General features: G+C 39.1%; 1 protein-coding gene and 2 long non-coding RNA genes across 3 annotated transcripts in view; 1 reads left to right on the forward strand and 2 right to left on the reverse strand.

Moving 5' to 3' along the window:
* LOC139701757 (uncharacterized) overlaps positions 1 to 27,386 on the reverse strand; it is a 240,145-nt gene that overhangs the window by 58,859 nt on the left and 153,900 nt on the right. The gene's annotated exons all lie outside the window — the stretch shown is intronic.
* On the reverse strand, positions 705 to 13,406 carry Cnot11 (CCR4-NOT transcription complex subunit 11). Its single transcript, XM_027951800.2, has 7 exons — positions 12,720 to 13,406; positions 10,103 to 10,267; positions 8,841 to 8,993; positions 7,042 to 7,244; positions 5,310 to 5,512; positions 1,763 to 1,859; positions 705 to 1,677 (listed from the first exon to the last, which is right to left on the reverse strand). Exons 1-7 carry the CDS (start codon positions 13,237 to 13,239, stop codon positions 1,480 to 1,482), a joined length of 1,539 nt encoding a protein of 512 aa, XP_027807601.2. The 5' UTR covers positions 13,240 to 13,406; the 3' UTR covers positions 705 to 1,479.
* Positions 12,711 to 19,993, forward strand: LOC114105366 (uncharacterized). Its single transcript, XR_003585000.2, has 4 exons — positions 12,711 to 12,846; positions 15,084 to 15,258; positions 16,454 to 16,614; positions 19,731 to 19,993. It is a non-coding gene; the product is annotated as an uncharacterized lncRNA (long non-coding RNA).

The raw sequence follows: 27,386 nt of genomic DNA on the forward strand, positions 1-27,386 counted from the left end.
GGTATTATTTCATTGAAAAGATTGTGCTTCCTTTCATTTCCTTCATCCCAATAAATCTTAAATTTGGACTGAAGTTCAGGTTATCCCATATTTCTTGGAAGTTCTGTTTATGGTGTCTTTAACATCTTTTCTCCATGTTCTACTTTAATTTGAAGATTATCTATTTTGTCTTCATTGCCTAAAACTGTCTTCCATATGGTCTAGTTTGTTGGTGATGCTTTCCATTGAATTTTTAATTTGGTTTATTAATTCCTTCATTTCAAGGATTCTGCTTGATTTTTTTTTTCAAAATCTCTCTTTATTGAAATGATCTTTCACTTCCTGTATTTTCTCCCTGATTTCACTCCGTACTTTTTTTTTGTCCCTTTTCTCGCATATCAGTTTAACTATATTCATTCTAAACTCCTCTGACATTTCTTCCACTGTGGCGTCAATAGATTCTGTTATTGGAGTATCTTTGTTTGTTTGGGTTAATTTGTTTCCTCACTTTTTTCATGCTGTTTGTGAGTCTACCCATTTAATAGTATGGATCTGAGGCATGGACTTAGTGTGAAACTTGTACTCTTAAAAAAAATTTTAACTTTTGCCAAGTGTTGGATTAGAGGATAACTCCTATTGAACAGATTGTTTCCCTGTAAATATGCTTTAGAAGTAGTTCTGTAAAAGGAATTTGTCATGATTTCTCCAAGTAAAAATGCATCAGATGACAGTTGGTAAAAAAAGAACTTTACTGGAAGGCACTGTTGTCCAAAGTGACATGAGGGGTGACACATGCACTGCCTGCTCTGGTACATCTCACACATCTACCCTGCCACAGACAGCAGTTCCTAGGGGTGACACTCCCTCCCAAAGCCCTGTTTTTCCTTTAAAACAATACAAAACAAAACAAAAAAATGCATTTTAGGGTAATAACAGAGGACATCTCAACGAAGAAAAAAACCTAGGAAACAATATCACCTACTATAACGTTGTCCTAAGAGTTCCCGTGTTTTTAAGAGGCCCTCCAAACATTTGTTCTGCCAAAGAGATACAATCAACTGCTCTTCACTATATGACAGTATCACAATTTCTTCAAAATGTCTTTGCTCTCATTGGATACTTTTAACACTGAAACCTTAGGAAAACTGGGTTCCTGATTTATCAGAAGCCTGTAGCTTGCCTTTGAAGCAAAAACAGGCACTTTGCTCCGTAATGCTAAAATTTCTTTTAAAAAATACACACCTCATCTACTTTTTTTGCAGTAATTTGGGATAATTATTCCTCCTATGGAGTCATCAGCAAGACACTTAGAACATTTTGTGTCCAAGTTCTTACCAAAAATTCATCTATAGGAAAAAGTCATCCAGGAAAAGCAAAACTTTTGCTTTAAAGTAGATTAAGTGTTGTTTATATGTATAAGACCAAGCAATCCACTCAGTTTTAAGTTTTAAAAACTAATCAATACAGTTGAACAACAAATTGGGTAGTTCTGGTGAGGTATTATTTTGACATTTTGGTCTCTGAAGGCGTTTCTCCAGTATCCAGTGTCTTCAACAACCGGAATAAGCCTGCGGCTTCTCGTATCCTACTGAATTCAATACAGAAGGCCTGTACTTCTATAAATAAGTCCTGCACATTAATAATTTTGTTACGGATCAAGGACTGAAGAAACACACACACAAGACGCACCAAACGATTCTGGAAGAAAAAAGAAAAAGTTTTAGTTTGCTCATCCTCTCAGCACCTATTTATAGAATTTATAAAAATTCCCATTATTACTCACCTGCATATATTTATCCTTAATTTGTTCACAAGTAGAGATGCAATTTGATATATAAAGGTGAATAAACTCAGGAGGTAGATCAACAGCTGTAGTCAATCTGTTTCATATAAGAAAATATGGGTTGTTATTTTATTTGCTAACATCAAAAGATACTATAAACCAACCAGGTGTAGTGGTGAATGCTTATAACCCCAGTGGCTGGGAAGTCTGAGGCAAGAGGATTACAAGTTCAAAGCCAACCTACGCAAACTAGTGTGGCCCTAAGCAACTTAGAGCCCGTCTTAAAATAATAAAAATAAAAAGGGCTGGGGATGTAGCTCAGTGGTAAAGAATCCTTGGGTTCCCTCCCCAATACCCATTTAAAAAAAAAAACTGTTAACTATAAAGTTTCCTATGGTGGAAATTGCTGATACATAATCCAGTTTTCCAGTTGTGTTCTTCAGCAAATAAACACAAGAACCACAGCCACTTATTTGTGACACTTCTGTTTTTAAGTCTATGCTTAGCATTATGCAATGCAATTAATCATTAATGACTTATTTGAGCATTATGTTCCCAAGGGTTCCTGGCTGAATCATAAGTCATGGTCTCACCTCTTATAAGCACCAACAACCTGAGCAGTTACTGTGTTCATTTAACATTCAGGAAGCTCTATTACATATAGCTGCCCAGAGGCAGTATGTCTGAGACATGTAAATATGCATGCAAACAGTTCAACATATCACCAAATGCCAAAATGAGGGGAAGGTAAAAAGACTTGGAAAAAGCCATATAAGGGCAAATGACTTAACCCTAAGGAGAGAAACCTTCCTGAAAGGTGATTGGAACTGGCATTATTAGCAGAACATGTTAGGAAGTACTGCAGGGAAGACCTGGCTGTGATGTAACAAGAGCATGAATCTGAGTTTGTAGTCTTAAAGCCCAAGGCCAGTAATTTTAAGTACTGTGTAGAATGTTTAAAGAACAGAGAAATAAAGATGGTATGGGGGATAGGACTTCCATTTTCAGTTCTGTTCAGTCTGGGAAACCCTAGGCCACGTTAGGGTTAACTACAAATTTCTAAAATAAAATTAATAATACATTCTAAACTTATTTGACCTTGAAACTTCTTTCTTTAGGGCACCAAGGAACTAGTGTTCCAAGGAAACAGTGCCCTAGCCACTATACTCACTTGAGATTTTTATAAATAACGAGTATGTTCCATGCTCAAGGGTAATGCATTATGATAGGTGCTGGGGGAAAACAAAAACAGTAACTTGTCCTTGAAATTCCAAGACACTAGGGAGATAGAATCCTATTGATAACAAAATACAGTCATTCCTGGACTAAGCGCCAAATGTCTGGTAGAGACACTAACTGCTACGAGAATGCTATGAACACAGCTCAGTCCAAAAGACGATTCAACCACTGAATGAAGAATGAGTCTTAATAAAGAGGCTTGAACAAGAGGAGGCACCTGACTAGTTTTGGAAACTTCATTCTTCTCTTCCTCTCCTGTCCCTTAAAGGGCACTCTACATGCATACGCTCGCTCAGCTTCCACCAATTTAGTAACACATTCTTTAGTTCAAATAAGATTAAAATAATTGTCCAACTTTAAAGGACACATTCATTAGTTTCAGATTTTTAAAGTCTCCAACTTACAAAATGGTGTTCCAAGATGTGCTCTTAGTTGCCTAGCACTCAGAATGGAGTTCCGCAAGAGTAGAAGGACCATATAATTTGTCATCCAAACAAGACACCAGATGAAAGGGAGCTCAGACTATGACGCCTAAATCAGTGTCTCCAGTAGACCAGGATCTACTATTTTATTAAGTAAACAACCTAATAAAATAGTAAGATCCCAAGCTAACCCCCTCAAACCCATTTAATTCATAATATACCTAAAATATAATGGTAAAGGAAAATTAAGGTTAAACAATAACATATAGAGCACATCTAGAAGGGAATACATGTTTCCCTGATGGTCAGTGACAACAGAGTAAGGAAAAACATACAGCTGAGAGAAGAACACAAGGAATCTCCATGACAGCATGCTTAGAATTCTCAGCTCTTTTTTTTTTTTTTCCAATAAAATTCTGGTTTATTGTTGGACAACTTTGTTTCACAAATACATTAAAAAGGCCAAAAATATAAACAGCAACTTCACAGACAAAAAAAGGGGGGAAAAAAAGAAACCTTTTTATCTTTGGCCTTTTAAACCACCTCATACAAACCAATTACTTATAGTACAATTAAAGTACATGCACAAAAAAAGTTACTGGAATGCTCAGAATAAATTGTTTTTCTGTTTTTTGTTTTTTTTAAACAAGGTTGTTTTTTTCATTCTCCTTTGAGATTATAATGAACATGGTCACACCACAAGTAAAATCAGAAGTAGGGCAGAGAATGCTCCAAAGGCTGGTTTGGTCATCCAAGTTCATTAAAAATGGCTGACTCCCAACAATATGTACAAAAATATAAAATGTAAATGAAAAATACAAGTTTTTCTTTTTTTTTTTTTTTAAGAAAAAAAAGCAGGGCCTTGAAAAGTTTTGGTTCTTTTTTTCCTCCCCTGTTGCAAATTCACATTGTGGTTTTGATTAAGTGATGGAGAGCACTTGGTGGGCCTCTCTACTCAATGACAACCACCTTTAGATTCTGACAGGAAGTGGAGGGTGAATAGGTCCCGGTGGCCCTTTAACTTTTCCTTTTTTACCATCTAGTCATCTTCATCGGTCTTCTGCTTTTTGGTATCAACATAATCAATCTGGTCATTTTCAGCTGCCCATTTGCCCATAGCTGCCTCAGCCTCCTCATCTTCAACTCCATCCTGTTCCTCACCATCCTCTTCCTCTTCTTCATCTACCTCATTGGCAGCCTCCAGCTCCCCATTTTCCTCACTAGCACTCTCATTTAAGGGGCGTTTCTTTCATTTTCTGCCTCTTCCACAACTTCTTTTCCTTTAAGTCTTTGGTGGTGTTCTCGGAGCTAGTGTCCATGGCCAGTGTCTGACTGGTAGGGCACACTGGTGATCTGATGCAGTGGTTAAAAGGAAACTAGTGTTCAGGGACTCTGGCAATAAAGCTGTTGGAGTCCATACTAGTGGAGGTGGTTGAAGCGAGTGGGGAGCTGCACCCATGAACAATGCAAAGATAGTTTTTCAGGGCAGCCAATGGGGGCTCTCAGTATTAGGCCCTCTTGCCAACCTCAATTTAGTACTTTTCCATATTAACAGCTGTTAAGTTTCTAAGAAAAAAGTCCCTAATATCTATATTTATATAAGGATAACAAATACTGTATAGGGAAGTAAGTTTAAGCAATTATATTTCATTCATGGTTCTATTAACATGAAATATGTTGAAATCCAACCCTCAAATTTCTTATTAATGGATGCTAAATTCACATGCAGTAAACACTGAGGCTCAGATTATTTCTGAAGTGGGTTCTCTTAGGCAAACGATCAATATCTGGGGAAAAAACATTTTACAGCTTTTTGTAGCAGCTTCTCTTTCCTGGACATTTAATCATTTATAACCCCACATATTAGATCAAATATGAAAACTTACCGATTTACGACTTCCATTGAATGTAAAGACATGTCCATATTGACCAGGACAGAAAAATACTCAGTGATCTGGCTTGACTGCATTAATTTCAGCAACATTTCTATTGCAACTAGAGGGTTATTTTCCACTAGGTCTGGAAGTTTGGCTGGAGTGAGGCCAATATGATAAACAAGTTTGGGATCTTTTTCTAATTCACCAAGGAGCTAAGGGAAAAAAAGAGAGATTTTTAAATCAAATTGGAAATTGTTTTTCCTTCATACAAAGGTGTTTTACACAAAAAAAGTATAAAACTCATGTTCACCAATTTCATAAATTTCTACCCTCAAACTCATGGTCCTCATGTCTTAATACTGTGTAAGGATACTAAAATACAAACATTCAAGACAGCTTGTAAATTGGCTAGTGTTTCCTTCTAGACATGAAAGCAGACTCAATATTGTCTGGTTGGATAGGATCTTGTCTTATCATCCTTAAGTCCTTTGTAGTTTTTTTTTTTTTTTTTTTTCTATCATCTGTTATAAACAAAACCAATCTTTTTTTTCTTGCAGTACACAGGGGATTTAATTTAGGGACACTGTACCACTGAGCTACATCCCTAGCCCTTATTTATTTTGAGACAGAGTGTTGCTAAATTGCCCAGGTTGGCCTTAAACTTGTGATCCTCCTGCTTCAGCCTTCTGAGTAGCTGGGGTAACAGGTATGTACCCTGCTCAGAAATAATCTTAATCACCAATTTGGTCTCCAAAAAGCACAAACCACAGAGAATTAATAAACATCAGAAATAATGCCTGCCCTGCTGTACCCTACCCAGACGGAGAATGGAAATACCCAAGGAGGGGGGCAGGATGCATTGCAAGTCACACCTACATTTTGCAATTTCAAGAGGTTTCCTCAAAAACACTGTTTTCAAGCCTAGGAACACAGCTCAATGGTAAGGTGTTTGCCTAGCATGTATAAGGTCCTGGGTTCCATCTCAACAACAAAATAAAATTTGGAGGTGCCGAATAAGCACTTTTTCCTTGCAATTTTATATGCTTTTACTTGTCTACTTGAATGTTACCCAGTGAACTGTGTTTCAGAATGATCTACACAAAAGGAACTACAAACAACTCTTAAATGACATTGAAAATACTTTTGATGATGAACTGAATTGGAGATGTCAGTATCTCCCCTACTAGCTCTAACTCGGAAGTGTGCAAACTGAATAAAATTCACCAAAGAGAAACCTCCCACAATCTTGTCTTGCCCCTGGATAGCAAGCAATATTTTTAATCTCAAATCTATCACTAGTGAGCTATGTACTGGGGGCTAGTTCACCTTCTCTGGGCCATTTCTCCCTCTATAAGATGTTAATAATTTTACTTACCTCAGAGGTAAATGAAATTACTCCACTCAAAAGAGCTACTGTCCAGTTTTAATGCAAAGATGTATATAAAATGCACAGCTGGTACAGAGCAGGAGCACAGTGCCAAAAAGTGAGGCCTCTCCTACCTCACCTCTGTCAAAGACAAACTCATCATTAAGTTGAAACATTTTCAGTCACCTGACTTCTTGCCCTACCACAGCGAAATGACCAAAAGGGAAAGGGTAAAACAAAGCCTCAGAGATCCAAAAACCTTTGAGACTTGTTATTGCTAACTCATGTTGTCAATTTCGGTGTACTGCTCATTTATCACCTTATGAAAAACAAACTCATGATGGATTAAAACTAAAACATGGAATACACACATACCTGTGTTTGTTGGGGAGAAGATAAGGGGCTTTTGAAGGCTTTTGCCATAATTCGCTTGATCTCCACACCAGTGCTATTCTTTACACACATAGATTTATCCCATTGAATAGCATGGTCAGGTTCTGTAGGATTGAGCCAAGCCAGTTCATCCTCACAAATGTGGAGTGGAGGTGGCGGACGGATGAACTCTGGCCGAAAATGGCCTATAATGAGAGTAGTGATATTTGAATGCCTATCAGTGAGCTAATGTGACACACCACACATAAATTTTACTTTATGAAGTACACAAATGCCTCCTTTAAAAAGATAGCATGATAAAACTCTCACACTTCAAAATGTGAAGCAGGAATGATTCAGAAAGTCAGATTTCATCCAGAATACAAATAAGAACATGAAAAACCAATGTGGCAGCATGATGCCAGACACACCTATTACTTTTTGGAGAAGAAAGCAGGGCTATGAGCAACACTTCTAATTCACACATGACCACCATTCAAGACACAACTGTTAGAGTGGTACATTTTTCAATGGAAAGATGAAATACTATTCATCTTCGCTCATTCTTCTCTTAATTGCCACTAATAATCTGTTCATGGATCACTATGATTTGTACAAGTTTTAGCTTTACATTTAATAACTCTGAAGTGACAAATTATGTATGGTGAAATGACAGAATAGGAAAAGTATTGGTTGACATTTTGAAATGAATTGAGTCTTTCATGAATCCTCAAATTCACAAATACCATTTCCATTTCATAAAACAGGAAAATGAACTGAGTATATTTAACTATTTTATAAAACAGGTAGACCTGTAAGTTATACACTCACTAAAATAAACTCTGGCTAGATTTCTGCTGAACCTATGTCACACATCTCTTTGGTTTTCCCATAGGGCAAAGGTGGCTTATTCTCTTATGCATCCTAGTCCCTATCAAATTGGGGATTATGCTATCCAGTTTGTTGCCAAAGACTATTTTCTGGCTACAAAATTGACACACATCTCCACCATTCCATCACTTGCTGCCCAAGGACTGGTATCTGAATCCCTCTTCGGACCACTTATGAAAATAAACAGTCTAACACTTCATGAGAAGTGCTACTTATGTGAAGAAGAAATGCCTGGTGAGTGGTCGGACTCACTTATTATGAGTGATGTGCTCTTCAGATACCGTCCTGGAGGCTCATCCAATTCAAAGTTGTGCCTGAGCAAATACTACACATAAATCATTATGTGGCATGAATCTTTAGGTCCACTTGTGACTAGATAAAACTTCAAATATTAAACCCACTTATGCCAAATATATACTGTAAACCAAATGGTATGACAAGTCAGTGTAAGTTTCAAACTAATGGTGGCACTGTAATCTGGAGAATATGTTCCTATCCCGAAGCAGAAAACATGCCTTCATCACTCAAACATGGAAGCCTGTCAAACCAAAAGGTGCAGCTATATTACTTCAAATTCAGTAAGTGCTTCCTTTGAATTAAAGTAAATTAAGAGCTGTAAAATCAGTAAAACTTTAAAGTGGAGAAGGTAATGGTAATAAATAGACTGATTTCAGTAAAATCAGAGAATTTATATCTTCAAGATGTAAGATATGTAAATCAAACTGTATGTAACTTTTTTAAAGAAGAAACTAATTTCACTGAACTCTCTATAGATATTTTCCTAGAAGTTTTATATTAAACTAAAGTTAAAGTAGTAATGAAAATAACAAGATGTCTCAAAAACCTGAAAAGTTTCAGTGAATGCTGATAAAATAAAACCAAGAGTATAAAATTAATCTCTATATACCTACTTTCAATAGGTGGTTTTGGTCCACTGACTAAAGATTCTGTGATCCGGGAGGCAACTGAGCTGTCAAATCCAGAATTAGAAGAATCCGGGTCTGGATCACTGAGAATACTGGGGAAGCTGGCTTTACTTTGAGTTGGCAGTTCAGACTGGCGTTCTGAAAGAGGTTAAAATGTGAGATGTTTAAAAATTGAGGACATCACGAGGAAGAGTGAAAGGACAAGCTACTAAGGGGTAAAGCTACTTGCTTTTTACAACATAAAAAAAAAAAAAATGGCCAGATTATATGTGAGTGTGTGTATATACATACACAAAATATTTTTTTTAAATTCCCACATTTCAATTTTATCAGCTGGGCATGGTGGCGCATGCCTGTAATCCCAGCAGCTTGGGAGGCTGAAGCAGGAGGATTATGAGTTCAAAGCTCAGTGGTCCAGTGCCCCTGGATTCACTCTCCAGTACCGCCCCCCCCCCAAAAAAAAGCCTTAGACATGACCCAATTGTCTCCTTAATAAGAAAAATGCTAACAAAATTATCCTGATGCATTTTTTTTAATCCAAATTACAGAAGTACAAAAAGTTATTAGAAAACAGGCTATTGTTCAAGATGTAAGAAAAAATTTTTCAGTTGGCAAATTGTCAACTAATTGGTGGGTTTTTAATAAAATTTATTTAATGAACACTGTCATTGTTAAAGGGTAAATCTTCTCTTTGTAGTCACTAATGTTTAACTTGCCTGCTTTTTTTCCCCCCTAAATTAAGAAAGCACAAACTGCTGGGTGTGGTGGCACATGCAAGCCTGTAATCCCAGCTACTAGGGAGGCTAAGGCAGGAGGCTTGCAAGTTTGAGGTCCACCTGAGCAACTTAGTGAGACTGTCTCAAAATAAAATTTAAAAAGAATTAGTGGATATAGCTCAGAGGTAGAGGAACCCTGGGTTCAATTCCTAGTAGTAAGAAGAAAAAAATACCCTGCATCATCCACAAATAACACCTTTGCTCTATAGATCCTACTGAAAAACATCTCTACTTCAAGACTGCAGAGATGATCTGTGTAGCTAGCTCTAAAACAACAAGGTATGCTTGCTTCTTTTTACATTGCGGGAGAATGGATAGATGATCGAAGGCATATATTTAGAATCCAGTACTGAAACTACTTTAAAATGAAAGGTAACTAACCCTTTCACAATGAAGATTACAAAGACCTTTGTTTTAAGTAGAATATCTCAAAAACAGACAAAAATGCTCAAACTTCCAATTCTTCCTTACCAGCCAAGGCTAACTGAAGCCCACTAATGTCCACAGACTGGCCCATGTTTCCGACATCCATCAAAGCGATCTGGCGAGGTGTCTTTTTGAAGAGTTCCCTTGGGGGTGCCAGCATGAGCTGGGAAAGAAAAAACTTTTCTGGCGGAGTTATAGGAGGTAAAAATCCTGTAAACAAAGATGTACAATGATTTCTCTGATGGTTACTTTTAAAAAGTAACAGATCCAGTAAAATTAGTATTTGCTACTTGTCACTGCAACCTACAAATTTTTATAAACTAAATTATAACTGAATTTAGGTTAATGAAATATATACCTCTGTGAACTCTGTAATTAGTTAAGCCTCTGGAAATTCTATGATTTGTGGTACTATTATGAAAAAAATATATTTCTGTATCTATTAAGAACTTTGCTTTCTAAATCCCTCAATTCCTGCAAAGACCAAAGCTTATATATGCAAACAAAAACAAATATAAAAACTATAATGTTCTGAAGTGCTTTCTAAGACTGACTGTGCAGAAGCTAAAGAGACAGGGGAAGCAAATTCATCAGTAGCAACATACCTGCTTCAGTATACAGTGCAACTTTACCATCTCCACAAGACTGAAGGTTCTCTTTTGTCCATATTCAACTGCTCCCCAAGCCTTATCTATCAACTATTGATATCTTACAATGTCCCCAGTCTGCATTCCCTCAGCTCCAGTCCCCCCTCTCTTGCCTGAACTACAGGACAGTCTGTCTGATTTCCTTAGCTCCCAATTTTCTATAATTCTCTTCTTTATTGGCTTCAGTCAACCTTGCACCATCCCAGTTTTGACCCCTGTTAATCCACCATTCATGCCCCACCTTGCCATTTAATTCTATTTCTAGAATACAAATCTATCATAGTACTTGACCAGTTCACATACATAAAATTAACCCCAAACTTCTACATCATTATAAAACACTTCATAAACTAGTCACCACCCACCTTCCTAATCTTACCTCTTGATTACCCTCCCATTCATGTAACCTACTCCAGGTAGACAAAATTTCAGCTTCTCTGTATAGACCTAATTCTTTAACAATAACCTGGCAGGACCACATTCTTCCCTTCTACCTGCATCCCTAATTAACATACAGCAAAGATATCACACTTTTCCTCTGGGAATCTTTCCAGTTCTGAAGGTGGTTTCTTTGTGCTACTTGCATCTTTTTTTTTTTTTTTGACACCTAGTACATGCTGTTATTGACCTGTCTTTATGTTCTCCCAACCAGACTGCAAATTTGTTGATTTTGGGAAGCCATCCTTCTTACTTCCAAATACATTGTCTGTCCTACCTCAAAATCATTTGAAAAGATTTTTAACTTTTTTAAAACTATGCCCATTAGATGCTTACCCTAAATGTACAAGAGAAGCACTAAGACTGGAGCTCTGGTAATAACATTTCCTCTTCTGTGTAATTTAAGCATTATCCCTACCTATTTGAATAAAGATAACAATAGGTACGTGCTGTAATGCACACTTGTGATTCCAACTACTGAGGATGCTGAGGCAAAAAAATCCAGAGTTTCAGATCCATCTCAAAAAAATATATTAGTGACAATAACGAGTAATACTTTTCACAGGTACTTTTATTCTTCATAACTACACTACCAGTTAGGAATTATTAGAATCTGAATTTTATTGATGAGAAAACTGAGCCATGGAGATTACATCCTGGGGATTCCTTTCCTGGCAACTACCTCCCCTCCTGTTTACAATGCAGTGTAGGAACAAGGTGTAGGTTTAGACATGTATTTGAGGATGGGGTTTTACATAACACACCCTTCAGAATTCAAAGGGTTTCTGACCTAAATCCCACACTGTCCCCATTCCCCATTACAAACATTCTGATGTGGCATTCACTTTCTGGGCAGTCACAAACTTCCCCAACACAAAGGCTGCCCTTCTTAGATGAGGATAGTGCAGGAAGGCATCCAAAAATGTTTTAGATTCAGAAAGGCTGCAAGCAAGAACACCTTGTTTCCTTAGCCTGCATGAAGCCCTGGGTTTGATCCCCAGTACCGCAGAAATTTAAAAATGCAGCCTGGCACCTAACCTACGTCTCATCTAACCAATGCTGCACAAGCATACTTTCTACATAATGCAAAACCTGCGTTTTGTAACAAAGCCCGTAAACTTGAGACAACCTTCTATCCTCTACCCTCACCACATCATAGCAGTCCAAGGAAGGCAGCTGTAAGGTCCTTACATGCTGCTTAATGTGTATTTTCGTTCAACAACTTTTTCGGGTTCTTAATATTGACTTGTTTACTCCTCTGAGACTCACAAACGGGGACAGATCCATTGTGTCACTACAGGTTTAATTATACACATCTCCGGACGGCCTTTAGAAAGATGAACCTTATTTAAGGACCTGAATGACTGGATGGCCTGTACGGATGAGACAAATAATCCTCGGTGCCATGAATTCGTAATGAATTTGTAATCCGGCTACCACCTGAATTCCTACTCTAGTGGTTGGGGGTTGATCATTTCCAAAAGGGGCTTTATTTCCCTCTGGGCGGGCTCCAGAAGCGCAGACGGGAAGCTGCCCAGTCTAACTCTCCGCACCGCCCATCCGGCTCCGGGAGGTACCTGAGAGCGGCGGCCGGTCGGGCTCCTGGCCGCCGCGGGCGGGCGGCGAGGGGTTGAGGAGGTGCGCGAAGCTGGCGGCGAAGGGGTTGGCTGCGAGCGGCTCGGTGCGGTACATCTCCCAGAGCAGGTAAAGCGCGGTGAGGCGCTGCGCCGCGCTGGGCAGCAGGTCTGGCTGCTGCAGCAGCATCACCAACACCGAGCCCAGGCGGAAGTGGTCGGCCTTGCTGAAGTAGTGGTGGAAGGCGGTGGACAGGCCCTCGAAGGTGCTGCCGCCGCCCGCCTCCTCAGAGATGATGCTCAGCAGGCTCGAGAGCTCCTTCGGGGTCAGGCTCATCCTGCCCGCGGGGCCGCCGGGGCCTCCGCTGCCCGGCCCGGGGCCGCCTGCTCCGCCTCTGCCGCTGCCGCCGCCGCCACCGGAGCCCCCCGGGCCGCTCCTGAACGTCGATGCTTCCCGGGCTCCCCTTTGCTCCGCCGCGGTGAGAAGCCGGCCAGACGCCGCGCTTGCCCCGCCGCCGGGCATCAACCTCGCTCGCCTTCCCTGCTTCCCGGCCCGAGTGGCCCTGGCACCGGCTCGCTCCGTCCCCGCGACCGTAAAGCGCGCTGTTACACGACAGCGTCGCAAACAAAACACGCCAAGGAAGCTGGATGGCCGCGAGGAAGATGGCCAAGCGCCCAGCGAAAGAGAGGCTGATGGAGCCGGGCCAAGCAGCATCCGGAGACGCGGGTGGGCGGGGCGACAGGGCGGAAGTTGAGGCGGGGCCAGAGGGAGGGAGGGGCTGGCGCAGCGAGGCGGGGCTCTGCAGTTTTTTTGCGGGGTCTTTTTATTTTTTTAATTTTTAAAATTAATTCATTAATTAATTTTGATTAGGTATATATGACAGCAGAACGTATATATGACAATGAACAGCAGATTCGTTGAACATAATTTTAATACAACATTTCATTCCTCTGTTCGTACACGATGTAGCCTCGCATCGTAAGTGCAGTCCTACAGGTCCCTAGGGTAACTGTCCATCTCATTGCAACACAACTGGCAGCCTCGGTGGGTTTTGGCGCCTGACGTACTCAGTAAATTTTGGCTACATTGTTTTTTGTGAAATGCGTCTTAGGTGCTAGTTTTCTCAATTACATCCGTGGTAAAATTATTGTAAATGCAAATAACTAAAGACGCTAACACATTTGTCATAACCAGAATTAATTCCCGGTCTTACATTTCTTGTTGCAGAAAAGGAACGTTGCAAATGAGCCTTTTTACATGGTTATTTTAATAAGATTTCCCGAGAAAATCTTTTCAAGAAGTATTCGTTTACAAAATTGTTTGTTGCGCCACTTTTTACTTCGCCAGTAGGGCGCTCATTCTTGGCTTGTTTGAGCTTTAGAAACCCTCAGAGCCCCTTTAACACTAGTTCCTTGCCCCACCCCTGGGGATTATGAATCGGGTATTGAAAACCCGGAAACGGTTCCCAGGTGCAGTTTATGTGCAGTCCTGAAGACTAATAGGTTCTCTTCTTCCTTGCTGAGTTGCAGGTAGCTGAGATTGGTAGACATTTGCCTTTCACATGTAAGCTAAAATATTGCCTGATGTTTGCTTTATCCTTCTGATATGGAATAAGGACCCACTGTGTAATATGCACAGAAATCAGTACTAAGTTTTGCAAAAAGAAAATGGTTTAAATTAGACGTGGGTCAGAAAGCTATAGTCGCTGTGACAGGAGAATCATGAGTTCGATTCCAGTCTGGACAACATATAAACTCCATCTCAAAAAAGAAAAGAAAAGGTTTTATTGCACTGTCACAGACAAAGAGCTAGTAGAAGCCTAAATTTGCCTCCCCAGTCAGTTGCTAGTAGCAAATTTACAGGAGGGGAGAGGGGGGAAGTTGCTTATTGATTGAATGGCATGAAAGGGAGTTTGAGGGTTCTTTTATGCAGGCACAGGTGGTTTTCATGCCTCTTTACAGATCAAATGTTTCTAATGGGGGGGAGGTAACATGTTCTGCTCTGGGAACTTTAAGCCTGGGACATGACATTCTAAAGGTCATTGATCAGAGGATCTACTTTGCATATATCCGTTCTTGAAAAGACTGTTTCATATGATCGCTAAGTGGAGTCTGTAGGATTTTCCTGAAAGATAGCTTAAGCATTTTGCTATTTAAGGACTTTATCTCTGGGTGTGTCCAGATTCTTAAATGGATTTAATTCTGTTTTCATCTTTTTGTAGAAATTCTCATGCTTTCCTTCCACCATTTCTCTTTCCTGGATGTTAATAACAATGGATTTCCCTTCTAAGGGTAGCTTGAAGTGTAAGCAGTAATTTTGATATGAAGCAAGAAAAAAATTTTATTGTCTCTTCCTTTGGCTGCAAGTATTTCAGGAAGTTCAAAACAAAAGTAAAGAAGACAACAGAACAGACAGCTCATACCACAGTTACACATGGGGAGATGGCCACGTGGTGACAGGCCAAGATTAGAGTGGTGCTGCTATAAGCAAGGAACACCTGGGTTACAAGAAGCTGGAAGAGTCAAGGAAGGGAGATTGTTGGTAAGCTCAGTAATAGAGTGCTTGCCTAGCATTTGTGATGCCCTGCGCTCATTGCCCAGCGAGACACACACACACACACACACACACACACACACAAAGGGCCAAGGAAGGATTGCCCTCTAGATTCCTAAAGAATAACCTTGGCCCTGATACCTTGATTTCAGACTTCTAGCCTCCAGAGCTATGAAAGAACATATATAAATTTAAACCACTTAGTTTGTGGTATAATTGATACAGAAGTTCATTGTGTGAATATACAAGAATTTATTTACCCATTTTATTGTTGATGAGCATTTAGGTAGTTTCCAATTTGGGGCTCTGATGAGTGGAGGAGCTAGCTACAAGCATTCAAGGAAATCTTTTTGTAGACATAAGCATTTTTTCTTGGCCATATACCCAGGAGTAGAACTGCTAGATCATTGGATATATGCATGCATGTTCTGCTTCAGTAAGCACTGGCAAATATTTTTCCAAAGATACTGTACCGATTTATACTTCTCCCAGCAATACATGAGAATACTGATTGGTCCACATAGTCACCAATAATTAATGCTTTTCTTTGTAACCATTCTAGTTTCAGATGTATACTGGTATCACATTATGCTTTTAATTTTCCCTTCCCTCAAAGTTGACACTTATTCACATGATATTGAACATTGGGTATTTTCTTTTGCATAGTTCCCGTTACAATCTTTTGTTCATTCTTCTTTTTATCTTGTCTCTTACTGATTTGTGGGAGTATTTTTATTCTAGATATGACTCCTCTGTCAGATATAAGTATCATGATATTTTCTCCCATTCTAAGAGTGTTTTTTGTTCTATACTTCCTATAATTAGGTTCCTGATTTCATGGGACTACATTTGTTTTGCCAGCTCTTACAGGGCTTTGTGAGATGTTTGTAACATGGTATAAAACCCAGCCGCTTCAGAGGGACTGGGGCTACCTTGACTTTAAGTATGGGTCCAAGTAATGCTAAGCATGTTTGGTTGCTGATTTTTACAGTTCTATACCTTAACAGCAGGGGAAGATGAAATTGAGCTGGTCACATATGTTGATGGACTCATTTGTCCTGCTGTTTAACCTTTGCTCCCTGCAGTCTACCTACATAGCTGATCTTCAGTGAAGCATGTCATGGTGAATGCTATCCGCAGAACCATCAAGCCTAACTCCTCATTTACAACTTCCTCCTCCTAGGTCCCAGTGGATCTCCTGAGCTAACAAGGAAGATGCTCAGCTCTGTTGAAAACCATTGCCTCTTAAAGCAAAGATGGTTTCTTAGTCCATTTTCTGCTGCTATAACTGAATACAACAGACTGGGCTGGGAAGAGCATGGCACCAGCACTGCTCAGCCTATGGTAAGGGCCTCTTGCTGCATCCTAACACATCTCTTCCTCTTCCTATTAAGCTACTAATGCCCTCATGGGGCCCCATCCCCTTGATCATATCTAATTCAAATGTCCTCCCAAAGACTCCATCTCAAATTCATTAATGTATGAATTTGGGGATTAAGTTTCTAACACATGAGATATTGTAACCATAGCAGATGGTTTGGAGGCAGGTGAGGCATGGCAGTGGGGTATATGTTTTGGATCTGGAGAGTGGAGCCCCTTCTCTGCTTTCTGATCCTGATGTAAGCTGCTTCCCTTCCGCCACACTCTTCTGCCAGGATGTTTAGCCTCACCTTGAGCCCTGAGGAATGGAGTCTGCTGTCTATGGATTGAGATCTCTGAAACCATGAGCTCCCAAATAAACTTTTCCTCTTTTAAAGTTGTTCTGGTCAGGTCTTTAAGTCACAGCAGAAAAAAAGCTGATTAAACAGTGTATATTCAGTTTAACACGACCGTAGCCATCGTAAAGATCATCTCCACAGTCAAGAACCCAGGCTCTCCCAGGTTTGGCTCTGGATTTGGTTGCCTATAGTGTTGGTCATTCATCCCAGCTGGCTCCAGGTTGAATCTTATTGCACTTTCCTGAGCCAGATCTACAAATATGTCCTGTTATGAGAGTTCCTTATGACATAGGATACATGCCCATCAAACATTAGCTCTTTGGCCAGAAGTTTTCTATTGCCCATATAAGAAGGAATGTCTGTGTCAGAGATCTTTGTACTGTATGGATGAGATGCTTTTAGAATTCCGTTTTTATTCTGAATTTAGTTATTATATCACTAAAAATACAACAAGGCTTCCCAATAAGTTGGATTAATTTAAGCTGTTGGTTAATCTTGAAGATGAAGCTCACAGGGGTATTGCATTAGTGTGTTCCACATGTCAATGGCATGGACCAAACAGCCAATCTCAGTGGCATCCACCAAACATCACTTGTCTTTTCAATTCTGGACTTTCTGGATTCTCTCATTTTTGTTTCCTTTCTAGAAGTAATAAGTCTCTGTTATGATTGAATTTTGCCCCCTGCAAAGAGTTCACAAGTTAAGGTCCTAACCCTCAGCACCTCACAATGTGATTTGTATTTATAGATAGGGTCTTTATAGAGGTGATTAGGTTAAAATGAAGCCTTAGCATAAGCTTGATTCCAATCTGACTGGTGTCCTAGGAGGAGATAAGGACAAGAAGTCAGCAGAAGCACACAGGCAGAGAGAGACACCACGTGAGGACACATGGAGAAAATGGCCATCTCTAAGGCAGGAAAGAAGTCTGAGGACTCCAGCCCCACCCAGCACCTTGATCTTGGACTTCCACCTCCAGAACTGTGAGGAAATACAAGTCTACTGTTTTATATCACCCAGTTTGTGAGATGTTGTCATAGCAATGCTAGCAAATTAATACAGCCTATTGAGGTAGTCAACAAAAATCCAGAGAAGACACAAGTCAAATCTCCTGGCCACCATTGTACCATGCAAGTACCGTGTAGCGGATTGCCTCCAATCATTTGGCCACAAAGAGTGCAGCATGATACCAAATAACCTTAGGTCATACATCCCCAGGTCAAGTACATCTTAGACATGATAGTTTCTCCTATGAATATGGAGAATTGTTTTTGGTAGAATGCAAGCTATATATTTATGATGTAACTTGTAATTTGGGAATATCTCTTCATTTCCTCTGTATTGCTTTTTGTGTGTGTTATGATTTGGTTGTGATGTGAGACAATGCAAGAAGGTTTGGAGGAGAAATGATTGTTTTATAGCCTTCACCTAATCAGTGAATTAATCCTTGATGGGACTAACTGAGTAGTAGCTGGATGCTGGTGGGGTGTGGCAGTGGGGTATATATTTTGGATCTGGAGAGTGGAACCCCCTCTCTGCTTCCTGATCATGATGTGAGCTGCTTCCCCTCCGCCACACTCTTCTGCCATGATGTTTAGCCTCACCTTGAGCCCTGAGGAATGGAGTCTGATGTCTATGGATTGAGATCTCTGAAACCATGAGCTCCCAAATAAACTTTTCCTCTTTTAAAGTTGTTCTGGTCAAGTCTTTAAGTCACAGCAGCAAAACGCTGACTTAAACAGTGTATATTCAGCTTAACACGACTGTAGCCATCTTAAAGATGTAACCACCATGATTGCCCCTGAGTCAAATAAGTCAGTTTTATTCCACATGGTTTCCCAGTATACTATAAAATAGACAAAACCATTAGAGTGAGATGTGGAACTTTACAATTGGACAGTAAATGTGCCTGTTTTTTGTTTTTTTTTTTTTTTGTGTGTGTGTGTGTGTGTGTGTGTGTGTGTGTTTTGATAGAGCTCAACCAGGTACATCCCAGTTTGGATGAAGTCACTTTGACCTGATGTAGGGACAGACGAGGCAAGGCACCCAAGACAGCAGGAAACAGTTTTATTTGGCTGTAGCCAGGTTCAGAGGACACAGTTTTTGCTGTAATCAATCAATCCCCTGAACCCCAAGTTCGGGTAGTTTCAGAATTTTATACCCAGCATGTAAGGGGAGGGGCTCAGAAGTGCACAGTCTGCAGAAGTTCACATAAAAGCAACTTTTTCTTTTACTGTTTTTGGGGCAAGTTAACCCTTCAAGGACAACACCTGAGAAGGGGAGAGCTTCTTCTCCCCTCTCTTTCCTCCCCCTGCCAGCTGTGACCATGGAGCCCAAGTGGTAATTTCTCTTATCTTAGAAATGTAGACATCTCTGTGAAGCCCAGCTCAAGGCCAGAGGCCTTGTTTACACATTTCTACAAACTACTATACTGGATATGTTTGTGAAAAATGAGTAAGGGGGTGTCCAGCACCTGGAGTGCTGATTTCTTCCCGGCCAGTGGCCAAGTAAACAGGGCGACTCGAAAATAGGAAGTTTATCTACTTTGGACTCATTTGCAGAGACTCTTTTTGCTGACAGTCCCCAAAATCAGCCATGGTGAAGATTTCTGGAGAATCCAGTTAAGACTTTTCTGTGGAGGAAGGGGGTGCCTGTGGGAAGCCATTCTCGCACGTGATTGGGCACCTCCCTGATTGGGTGTGAGGCGTTCTGGCTAAACTGTGTACTAATCCCCACCCTTTCTAGGTGTGAGAGCCCATCCTGTGGGGGTGTGACTGACCCTTGACCCTGAGACCAATCACTGACCCTGACCTTGGAATGCTGTCCCCCTCGACCTTCATTGGATGGAATTTTCCCCTGAATTTCTTGTTCCCCAATAAAAGGCCACTCTCTGGAGTGCTCTCTCTCTCTCTCCTGCTAGTCTGTGTAAATCTCTCTGCCCCACTGGGTGGCTCGAGGCAGGAGCCAGAGGAGGGAGCCGTCTCAGACCTGGTCAAAGAAAAAGGTAATTTGAGTTTGTGTGTGTTTATTTTGATCTCACTAGTTAACTTCTATGCTACGAACCTCTAGTATGAAGCCAGCGTGCTGGTCGCGCGGTGGAGGTGCCACTACACTGATAACTTCATAAGCCTGTCTTCTGACACAAATCGCAGGAATACACTCATCTTGCTTCTATCCAGGACCATGCTTCTGTCCATATTTGCACTCTGTGCAATCCTAGATCTATCTGTTCCTTCAGTCTCACAGCACCTTGGGGCTGGTTCTCGTACAGTGGGGTCAGTTTGTTCCAGAACACTGGTGGAACATTTCTACAAACTTATGGAGAATTAATTTGCTAGCCTATATTGGAGTCTAAAAAATGGTAATAGACTTTGTCTGAGTTATTCCATTATTTAAAGTCTGTCTTAAAGAGTTCTGGGCATATGGCTCAGTTGGTAGAGTGCTTGTCTCACATGAACAAGGACCTGGGTTCAATCCCCAGCAACACACACACACACACACATCTGTCTTTAAAAAAAAAATACAAATCAGGAAACCCTTTGTGTACAAGATATTCAGTACATTTATTTTTAACAGTAATAACCTACAAGTTCAGCAATAAAGAAATAATTGGGAAATTCATGGCATTTTCACCCATGGGAATATTATGGAGCTGTTAAAAATGTTTTCTGAGTTGGGGTGTAGCTCAGTGGCAGAGCACTCTCCTAGCATGGACCAGACCTTGGTAGAAGCCTCAGCACTACAAAAAAATGTTATTTACTAACCATTTAAAATAAATATAAGACTGGGTACAGTGGCACATGCCTGTAATCCCTGTGGCTTAGGAGGCTGAAACAGGAGGATCATGATTGTAAAGCCAGTCTCAGCAAGTTAACATAAATATAGTGGGCTGGGAAGGTGGCTTAATGGTAAAGTACTTTCCTTACATGGATAAGGCCCTGGTTCATTCCAGCACTGCAGAAAAATAAGTAACATAGTAAGTCTTTGTCATGGAATACTACTTAGCAAAAAAAAAAAAAAAAAAAAAAGGAATAAACTATTGAATATGTAACATCTTAGATGAATTTCCAAGGAATTTTGTGTGAAAGAAGCCAATTTCATTAGATCACATATTATATGATTCCATTTAAGTAACATTTCCCCCCCCCAAGGTTCCAATTTTTACATATATTTTTTAAAGTTCTGTTCAGTTTTATTTTTTATTGGTTCTTTTGTGTTATACTTGACAGTAGAATCAATTTTGGCTTTTGGTACTCTTTTTTGCTAACATATTAATTGTACATGTTAATGGGGTTCAGTGTGATATTTCCATATATGCATAAAGTGTGCATTGATCATTCCATCTTCCCCACCCCACACCTTTCCTTTTTCCAGTTCCGAGAAATTACTATTTTTTTTTCAAGTTCACTTTTTTTGGTTGTTGTTTCCATATCTGAGAGAGAACATTCGGAGCTTGTCTGGGTCTAGCTTATTTCACTTAACATAATGTCCTCCAGTTCCATCCATTTTGCTGCAAGTGACAGGATTTCATTCTTCTTCTTTTTTTTTTTTTTTAAGAGAGAGAGAGAGAATTTTAATATTTATTTTTTAGTTATCGGCGGACACAACATCTTTGTTTGTATGTGGTGCTGAGAATCGAACCCCAGGCCACATGCATGCCAGGCAAGCGCGCTACCGCTTGAGCCACATCCCCAGCCCAGATTTCATTCTTCTTTATGGCTATATTCTATTCCTGTGTGTGTGTGTGTGTGTGTGTGTGTGTGTGTGTGTATCACATATGTTTTATTTATTCATCTGTTTCTGAGACTTGGATTGATTCCATATCTGAACTATTGTGAACAGTGCTACAATAAACATGGGAATACTGGTTTCTCTTTGTGTGCCGATTTCATTTCCTTTGGACATATATTGAGGAGTGGGATAGCTTTATCATGTAGTTCTATTTTTTTATTTTTTTCAGGAACTTCCTTACTGTTCTCCATAATGGCTATATTAATTTACACTTCTACCAACAGTATATAAGAGTTCCTTCTTTTCCACATCTCCTTCACCATGTTATTTTTTGTTATTTATTTATTTTTGTAATGAATATTCTAACTCGGGTGAGGTGGTATCTTGTAGTTTTGATTTGCATTTCCCCGATGGCTTAATGAGCATCTGTTCATATTTATTGTCCATTTGTACTTTTTAATTTAAAATTTTTAATGTATTTATTTTTTTGAGAAGTATCTACTCAGACCATTTGTCCATTTTTTAATTGAATACTTATTTTTATTGTTAAGTTTTTCTGAGTTTTTAAAAATATTCTGGATATTAACCCTTTGTCAGATGAATAGGTGGCAAACATTTTCTCCCATTTTGTAGGTTCTCTTTTCTCTGTTGATTGTTTTCTTTGCTGTGCAGAAGGTTTTTAGTTTTATGTCACCCCATTTGTCAATTTTTGCTTTGGTTTTCTGTGCTTTAGTGGTCCTAACAAAGCATCTAGTTTTGTTCTTTTTGCTCAAAATTGTTTTATCTGTTTAGGATTTTTTTGTCCTTCCAAATGAATTTTAGGATTGCTTTGTCTAGTTCTAAAATCATTGTCTGTATCAATGTCTTGAAGTCTTTCCCCTCTTTTCTTCTTGTAGTCTCAGTTTCAAGTCTTACATTTAGGTCTTTTATCCATTTTGTATTGATTTTTTTTATAGGGTAAAAGATAGGGGGCAAGTTTCCATATTCTGCATGTAGATATCTTGTTTTCTGGCACATTGGTTGAAGAGGCTACCTTTTTCTAATGTATGTTTTTGGCATCTTTGACAAGAATTGGTTGTAGATGCATGGGTTTGTTTCTGGTATCTCCACCATGAGCCAAGGGTATATATGTCTATTTTTATGGCTCTACCACGCTATTTTGTTGACAATATCTCTGTAGCAAACTAAAGTCATGTATTGTGATGCATCTAGCTTTGTTATTTTTGCTCAAGATTGTTTTATGTGTTTAGGATCTTTTGTCCTTCCAAATGAATTTTATGATTGCTTTGTCTAGTTGTAAAAAGAATGTCATTTGTATTTTTACTGCATTGGATCTGTAGACCACTTTGGATAGTATGGACATTTTAATGATATTAATTCTTCTAATCCAAGAACATGGGAGTTTTCCCATCTTTCAGTGTTTTCTTTAATTTCCTTTGTCAGTGTTTTACATTTAATTATAGAGCTTTTTTGCTCCCTTAGTTAAGTCTATCCCAGGGTTTTTTTATTTTTTATTTTTATTTTATTTATTTATTTATTTTTGTAGTTGTAGATGGACAGAATGCCTTTATTTTACTTGTTTATTTTTATGTGGTGCTGAGGATCGACTGAACCCAGTGCCTCACGCATGCTAGGCAAGCACTCTATCACTGAGCTACAGCCCCAGCCTGGGGTTTTTTATTTTTGCTTGGCTATTGTGGCTTGGATTATGTTCAGGATTTATTTCTCAGCAAATTCATTATTGGCATATAAAAAGCTACTAATTTTTGTATGTTGATTTTATATCTCACTACTATATTCAATTTATTGGTTCTTAAGCTCCTTTAGTGGAGTCTTTGGGTTTTTTCTATGTATAGAATCATCTTATCTACAAACAGGGATAATTTTACTTCCTTCTTATTGTTATGCTCTTTATTTCTCTCTCTTACCTAATTGCTCTAGCTAAAACTTCTAGCAGTATATTGAATACAAGTGATGAGAGTAGTAACTTGTCCTCTTATTTAATCTTAGAGGAAATGCTTTCACCTTTTCCCATTCAGTGTGATTTTAGTTGGGAGTTTGTCACATGTAGACAGTATTATGATGAGGAATGATCCTTTTATACCTACTTTATTCAGAAGTTTGATCATGGAGGGATGTCAAATCTTATCAAATGCTTTTTCTGCATCCAATGAGATGATCCTATAATTTTTATGTATTTCTTCATCATGTTGATTTAATGTATTATGTTTGTTATTTGCATACATCAAACAACGCTTGCATTGTTGGACTGAACCACCTTGATGGTGGTATATGGTGATTTTTTATATGCTGTTGAATTTGTTTTATTAGTATTTTTTTGTTGGGAGTTTTTGCATCAGGGATATTGGTTTTTGCCGTTGTTGTTGTGTCCTTGTTGGGTTTTGGTAAGAGGGCACTTCAGGCCTTATAGGATGATTTCTTCCCTTTCTTTTTTTTTTTCTTCCCTTTCAATTCTATGGAATAGTTTGAGAAGAACTGACATTGGTTCTTCTTCAAAATTTGGATAAAATTCATCAGTGAAGCCATTTGGTTCTGGGATTTTCTTTGTTGAGAGACTTTCTATTACTCATCACCATTATTTGTTTAACAAGCTTTTATATTCTTTATTTATGTTCTTAATCATATGTGTCCAGAAATTTGTCCATTCCTTCTAGATTTTTCAATTTGCTAGCATATGATTTTTTCAAAATAATCTTTAAGTATCATTTTTATTTTTGTAGTATTTCTTACAATGTTTCCCTTTTTGCTTCAAATTTTATTTATTTGGGTCTTCTCTCTTTTTTCCTGGCTAGTCTAGCTAAAGATTTATCAATGCTGTTTATCTTTTCAAAGAAACACCTCTTTGTTTCATTGATCTTTTAAGTCTCTATTTTATTTTTTTCTGCTCTGATCTTTGTAATTTCTTTCCTTCTATGGATTTTGGGTTTGGTTTGCTATTGCTTTTCTAAGTCCTTATTATGCATCATTAGGTTGTTTAATTGAATTCTTCCTTCCTTCCTTCCTTTCTTCCTTCCCCTCTTTCCTTCCTTCCTCCCTTCCTTCCTTCCTCCCTTCCTTCCTCCCTTCCTTCCTTCCTTCCTCCTTCCCTCCCTACCTCCCTTCCTTCCTTCTTTGTAGGTACTCATTGTTATAAATGTCCCTCTTAGTACTGCATCCCCAATCTTTGATATATAATGTTTCTATTTTTTTGTTGTTGTTGTTTCAAGGGATTTTTAAATTTCTTTTTTTTTTTTTTTTTTTTTTTAGGGCTCTGGTGGCTTCTTTACTTAGGGTCTTAAAAGGCTGAAATTAAAGTGTTGGGCAAGGCGGGCTCTTAATCTGGAGGTGCTAGGGAAAATTTTACTTTCACACTCAAATTGTCTGAACTCATTTCTTTGAGGTTATAAGACATTTCTTTTCTGGCCACTCACAAGAGGTTGCTTGGGGTCTGTCTCTGCTTTTAGGAGCTGCCTGCATATACTAAAGCCATCAATAACATGTTTAATTAATTCCCTTTTTGCTTTGAATCTCTCTGATTTCCTTTTCTGCAACCAGCCAGGATAAACTGCTTTTGAAAGGGCTCCTATAATTATATTAGATCTATCTAGATAATCTCTATTTTATAAGGCCAACTGTGCCAGATAGCATACTTATGAATATGATATCACATTCACAGATGCTAAGGATTAGGATGTGGAATCTTGGGGACCATATTTAGAATTATGCTGCTTACCATTGTTTTAGTAGTTATTAGATGGTATCTCAAAAGTTTCTCTTATTTGCATCTTTCCAATTTTCCATATGCTTGTTTTCCCTTGATATCAAGCCTTTTTGGTATTGCAAAGAACAGAGATGAGCTCAGGTTACCTTGGGTGATCAGGGTATATTTACTTATGGAAAAGAAATTGGCAGTGGCTGAATAGTAAAAATAATGCACTGCCAAGGTCCACAACTCCCTCTTCTGGTAATTTTGATATTAGTGATTGAGTTTATCTCTTCTGATTCTATTTACATATCTTCTTCCACTTGTATTAAGTTTTGACTTATTGATGGCCTCTGTCTTTTCACTTTTTTTTTTTTTTCTTTTTTCTTTTTTTTTTTTTTTATTGTTGGCTGTTCAAAACATTACATAGTTCTTGATATATCATATTTCACAATTTGATTCAAGTGGGTTATGAGCTCCCATTTTTACCCCATATACAGATTGCAGAATCACATCAGTTACACATCCATTGATTTACATATTGCCATACTAGTGTCTGTTGTATTCTGCTGTCTTTCCTATCCTCTACTATCCCCCCTCCCCTCCCCTCCCCTCCCCTCCCCTCCCCTCTTCTCTCTCTGCCCCCTTTACTGACATTCGTTTGTCCCCCTTGTATTATTTTTCCCCTTCCCCTCACTTCCTCTTGTATGTACTTTTGTATACCTCTGAGGGTCTCCTTCCATTTCCATGCATTTTCCCTTCTCTCTCCCTTTCCCTCCCACCTCTCATCCCTGTTTAATGTTAATCTTCTTCTCATGCTCTTCGACCCTACTCTGTTCTTAGCTACTCTCCTTATATCAAAGAAGACATTTGACATTTGTTTTTTAGGGATTGGCTAGCTTCACTTAGCATAATCTGCTCTAATGCCATCCATTTCCCTGTAAATTCTATGATTTTGTCATTTTTTAATGCAGAGTAATACTCCATTGTGTATAAATGCCACATTTTTTTTATCCATTCATCCATTGAAGGGCATCTAGGTTGGTTCCACAGTCTAGCTATTGTGAATTGTGCTGCTATGAACATCGATGTAGCAGTGTCCCTGTAGCATGCTCTTTTTAGGTCTTTAGGGAATAGACCGAGAAGGGGAATAGCTGGGTCAAATGGTGGCTCCATTCCCAGCTTTCCAAGAAATCTCCATACTGCTTTCCAAATTGGCTGCACCAATTTGCAGTCCCACCAGCAATGTACAAGTGTACCCTTTTCCCCACATCCTCGCCAGCACTTGTTGTTGTTTGACTTCATAATGGCTGCCAATCTAACTGGAGTGAGATGGTATCTTAGGGTGGTTTTGATTTGCATTTCTCTGACTGCTAGAGATGGTGAGCATTTTTTCATGTACTTGTTGATTGACTGTATGTCCTCCTCTGAGAAGTGTCTGTTCAGGTCCTTGGCCCATTTGTTGATTGGGTTGTTTGTTCTCTTATTGTCTAATTTTTTGAGCTCTTTGTATACTCTGGATATTAGGGCTCTATCTGAAGTGTGAGGAGTAAAGATTTGTTCCCAGGTTGTAGGCTCTCTATTTACCTCTCTTATTGTATCTTTTGCTGAGAAAAAACTTTTTAGTTTGAGTAAGTCCCATTTGTTGATTCTAGTTATTAACTTTTGTGCTATGGGTGTCCTATTGAGGAATTTGGAGCCCGACCCCACCGACTGTAGATCGTAGCCAACTTTTTCTTCTATCAGACGGCGCGTCTCTGATTTGATATCAAGCTCCTTGATCCATTTTGAATTAACTTTTGTGCATGGCGAGAGAAAGGGATTCAGTTTCATTTTGTTGCATATGGATTTCCAGTTTTCCCAGCACCATTTGTTGAAGATGCTATCCTTCCTCCATTGCATGCTTTTAGACCCTTTATCAAATATAAGATAGTTGTAGTTTTGTGGATTGGTTTCTGTGTCCTCTA

Source organism: Marmota flaviventris, chromosome 14 (assembly GCF_047511675.1).
Source record: "Marmota flaviventris isolate mMarFla1 chromosome 14, mMarFla1.hap1, whole genome shotgun sequence".
Classification (NCBI taxonomy): Eukaryota; Metazoa; Chordata; class Mammalia; order Rodentia; family Sciuridae; genus Marmota; species Marmota flaviventris.

Coding starts and splice junctions, on each gene's coding strand:
- Cnot11 (XM_027951800.2), bottom strand. CDS start 13,239: ATGCCCGGCGGCGGGGCAAGCGCGGCGTCTGGCCGGCTTCTCACCGCG. Junction 8,994..10,102: donor GCTTCAGTTAGCCTTGGCTG/GTAAGGAAGAAT, acceptor AACCTCTTTCAG/AACGCCAGTCTGAACTGCCA. Junction 1,678..1,762: donor TTAAGGATAAATATATGCAG/GTGAGTAATAAT, acceptor TTTTTCTTCCAG/AATCGTTTGGTGCGTCTTGT.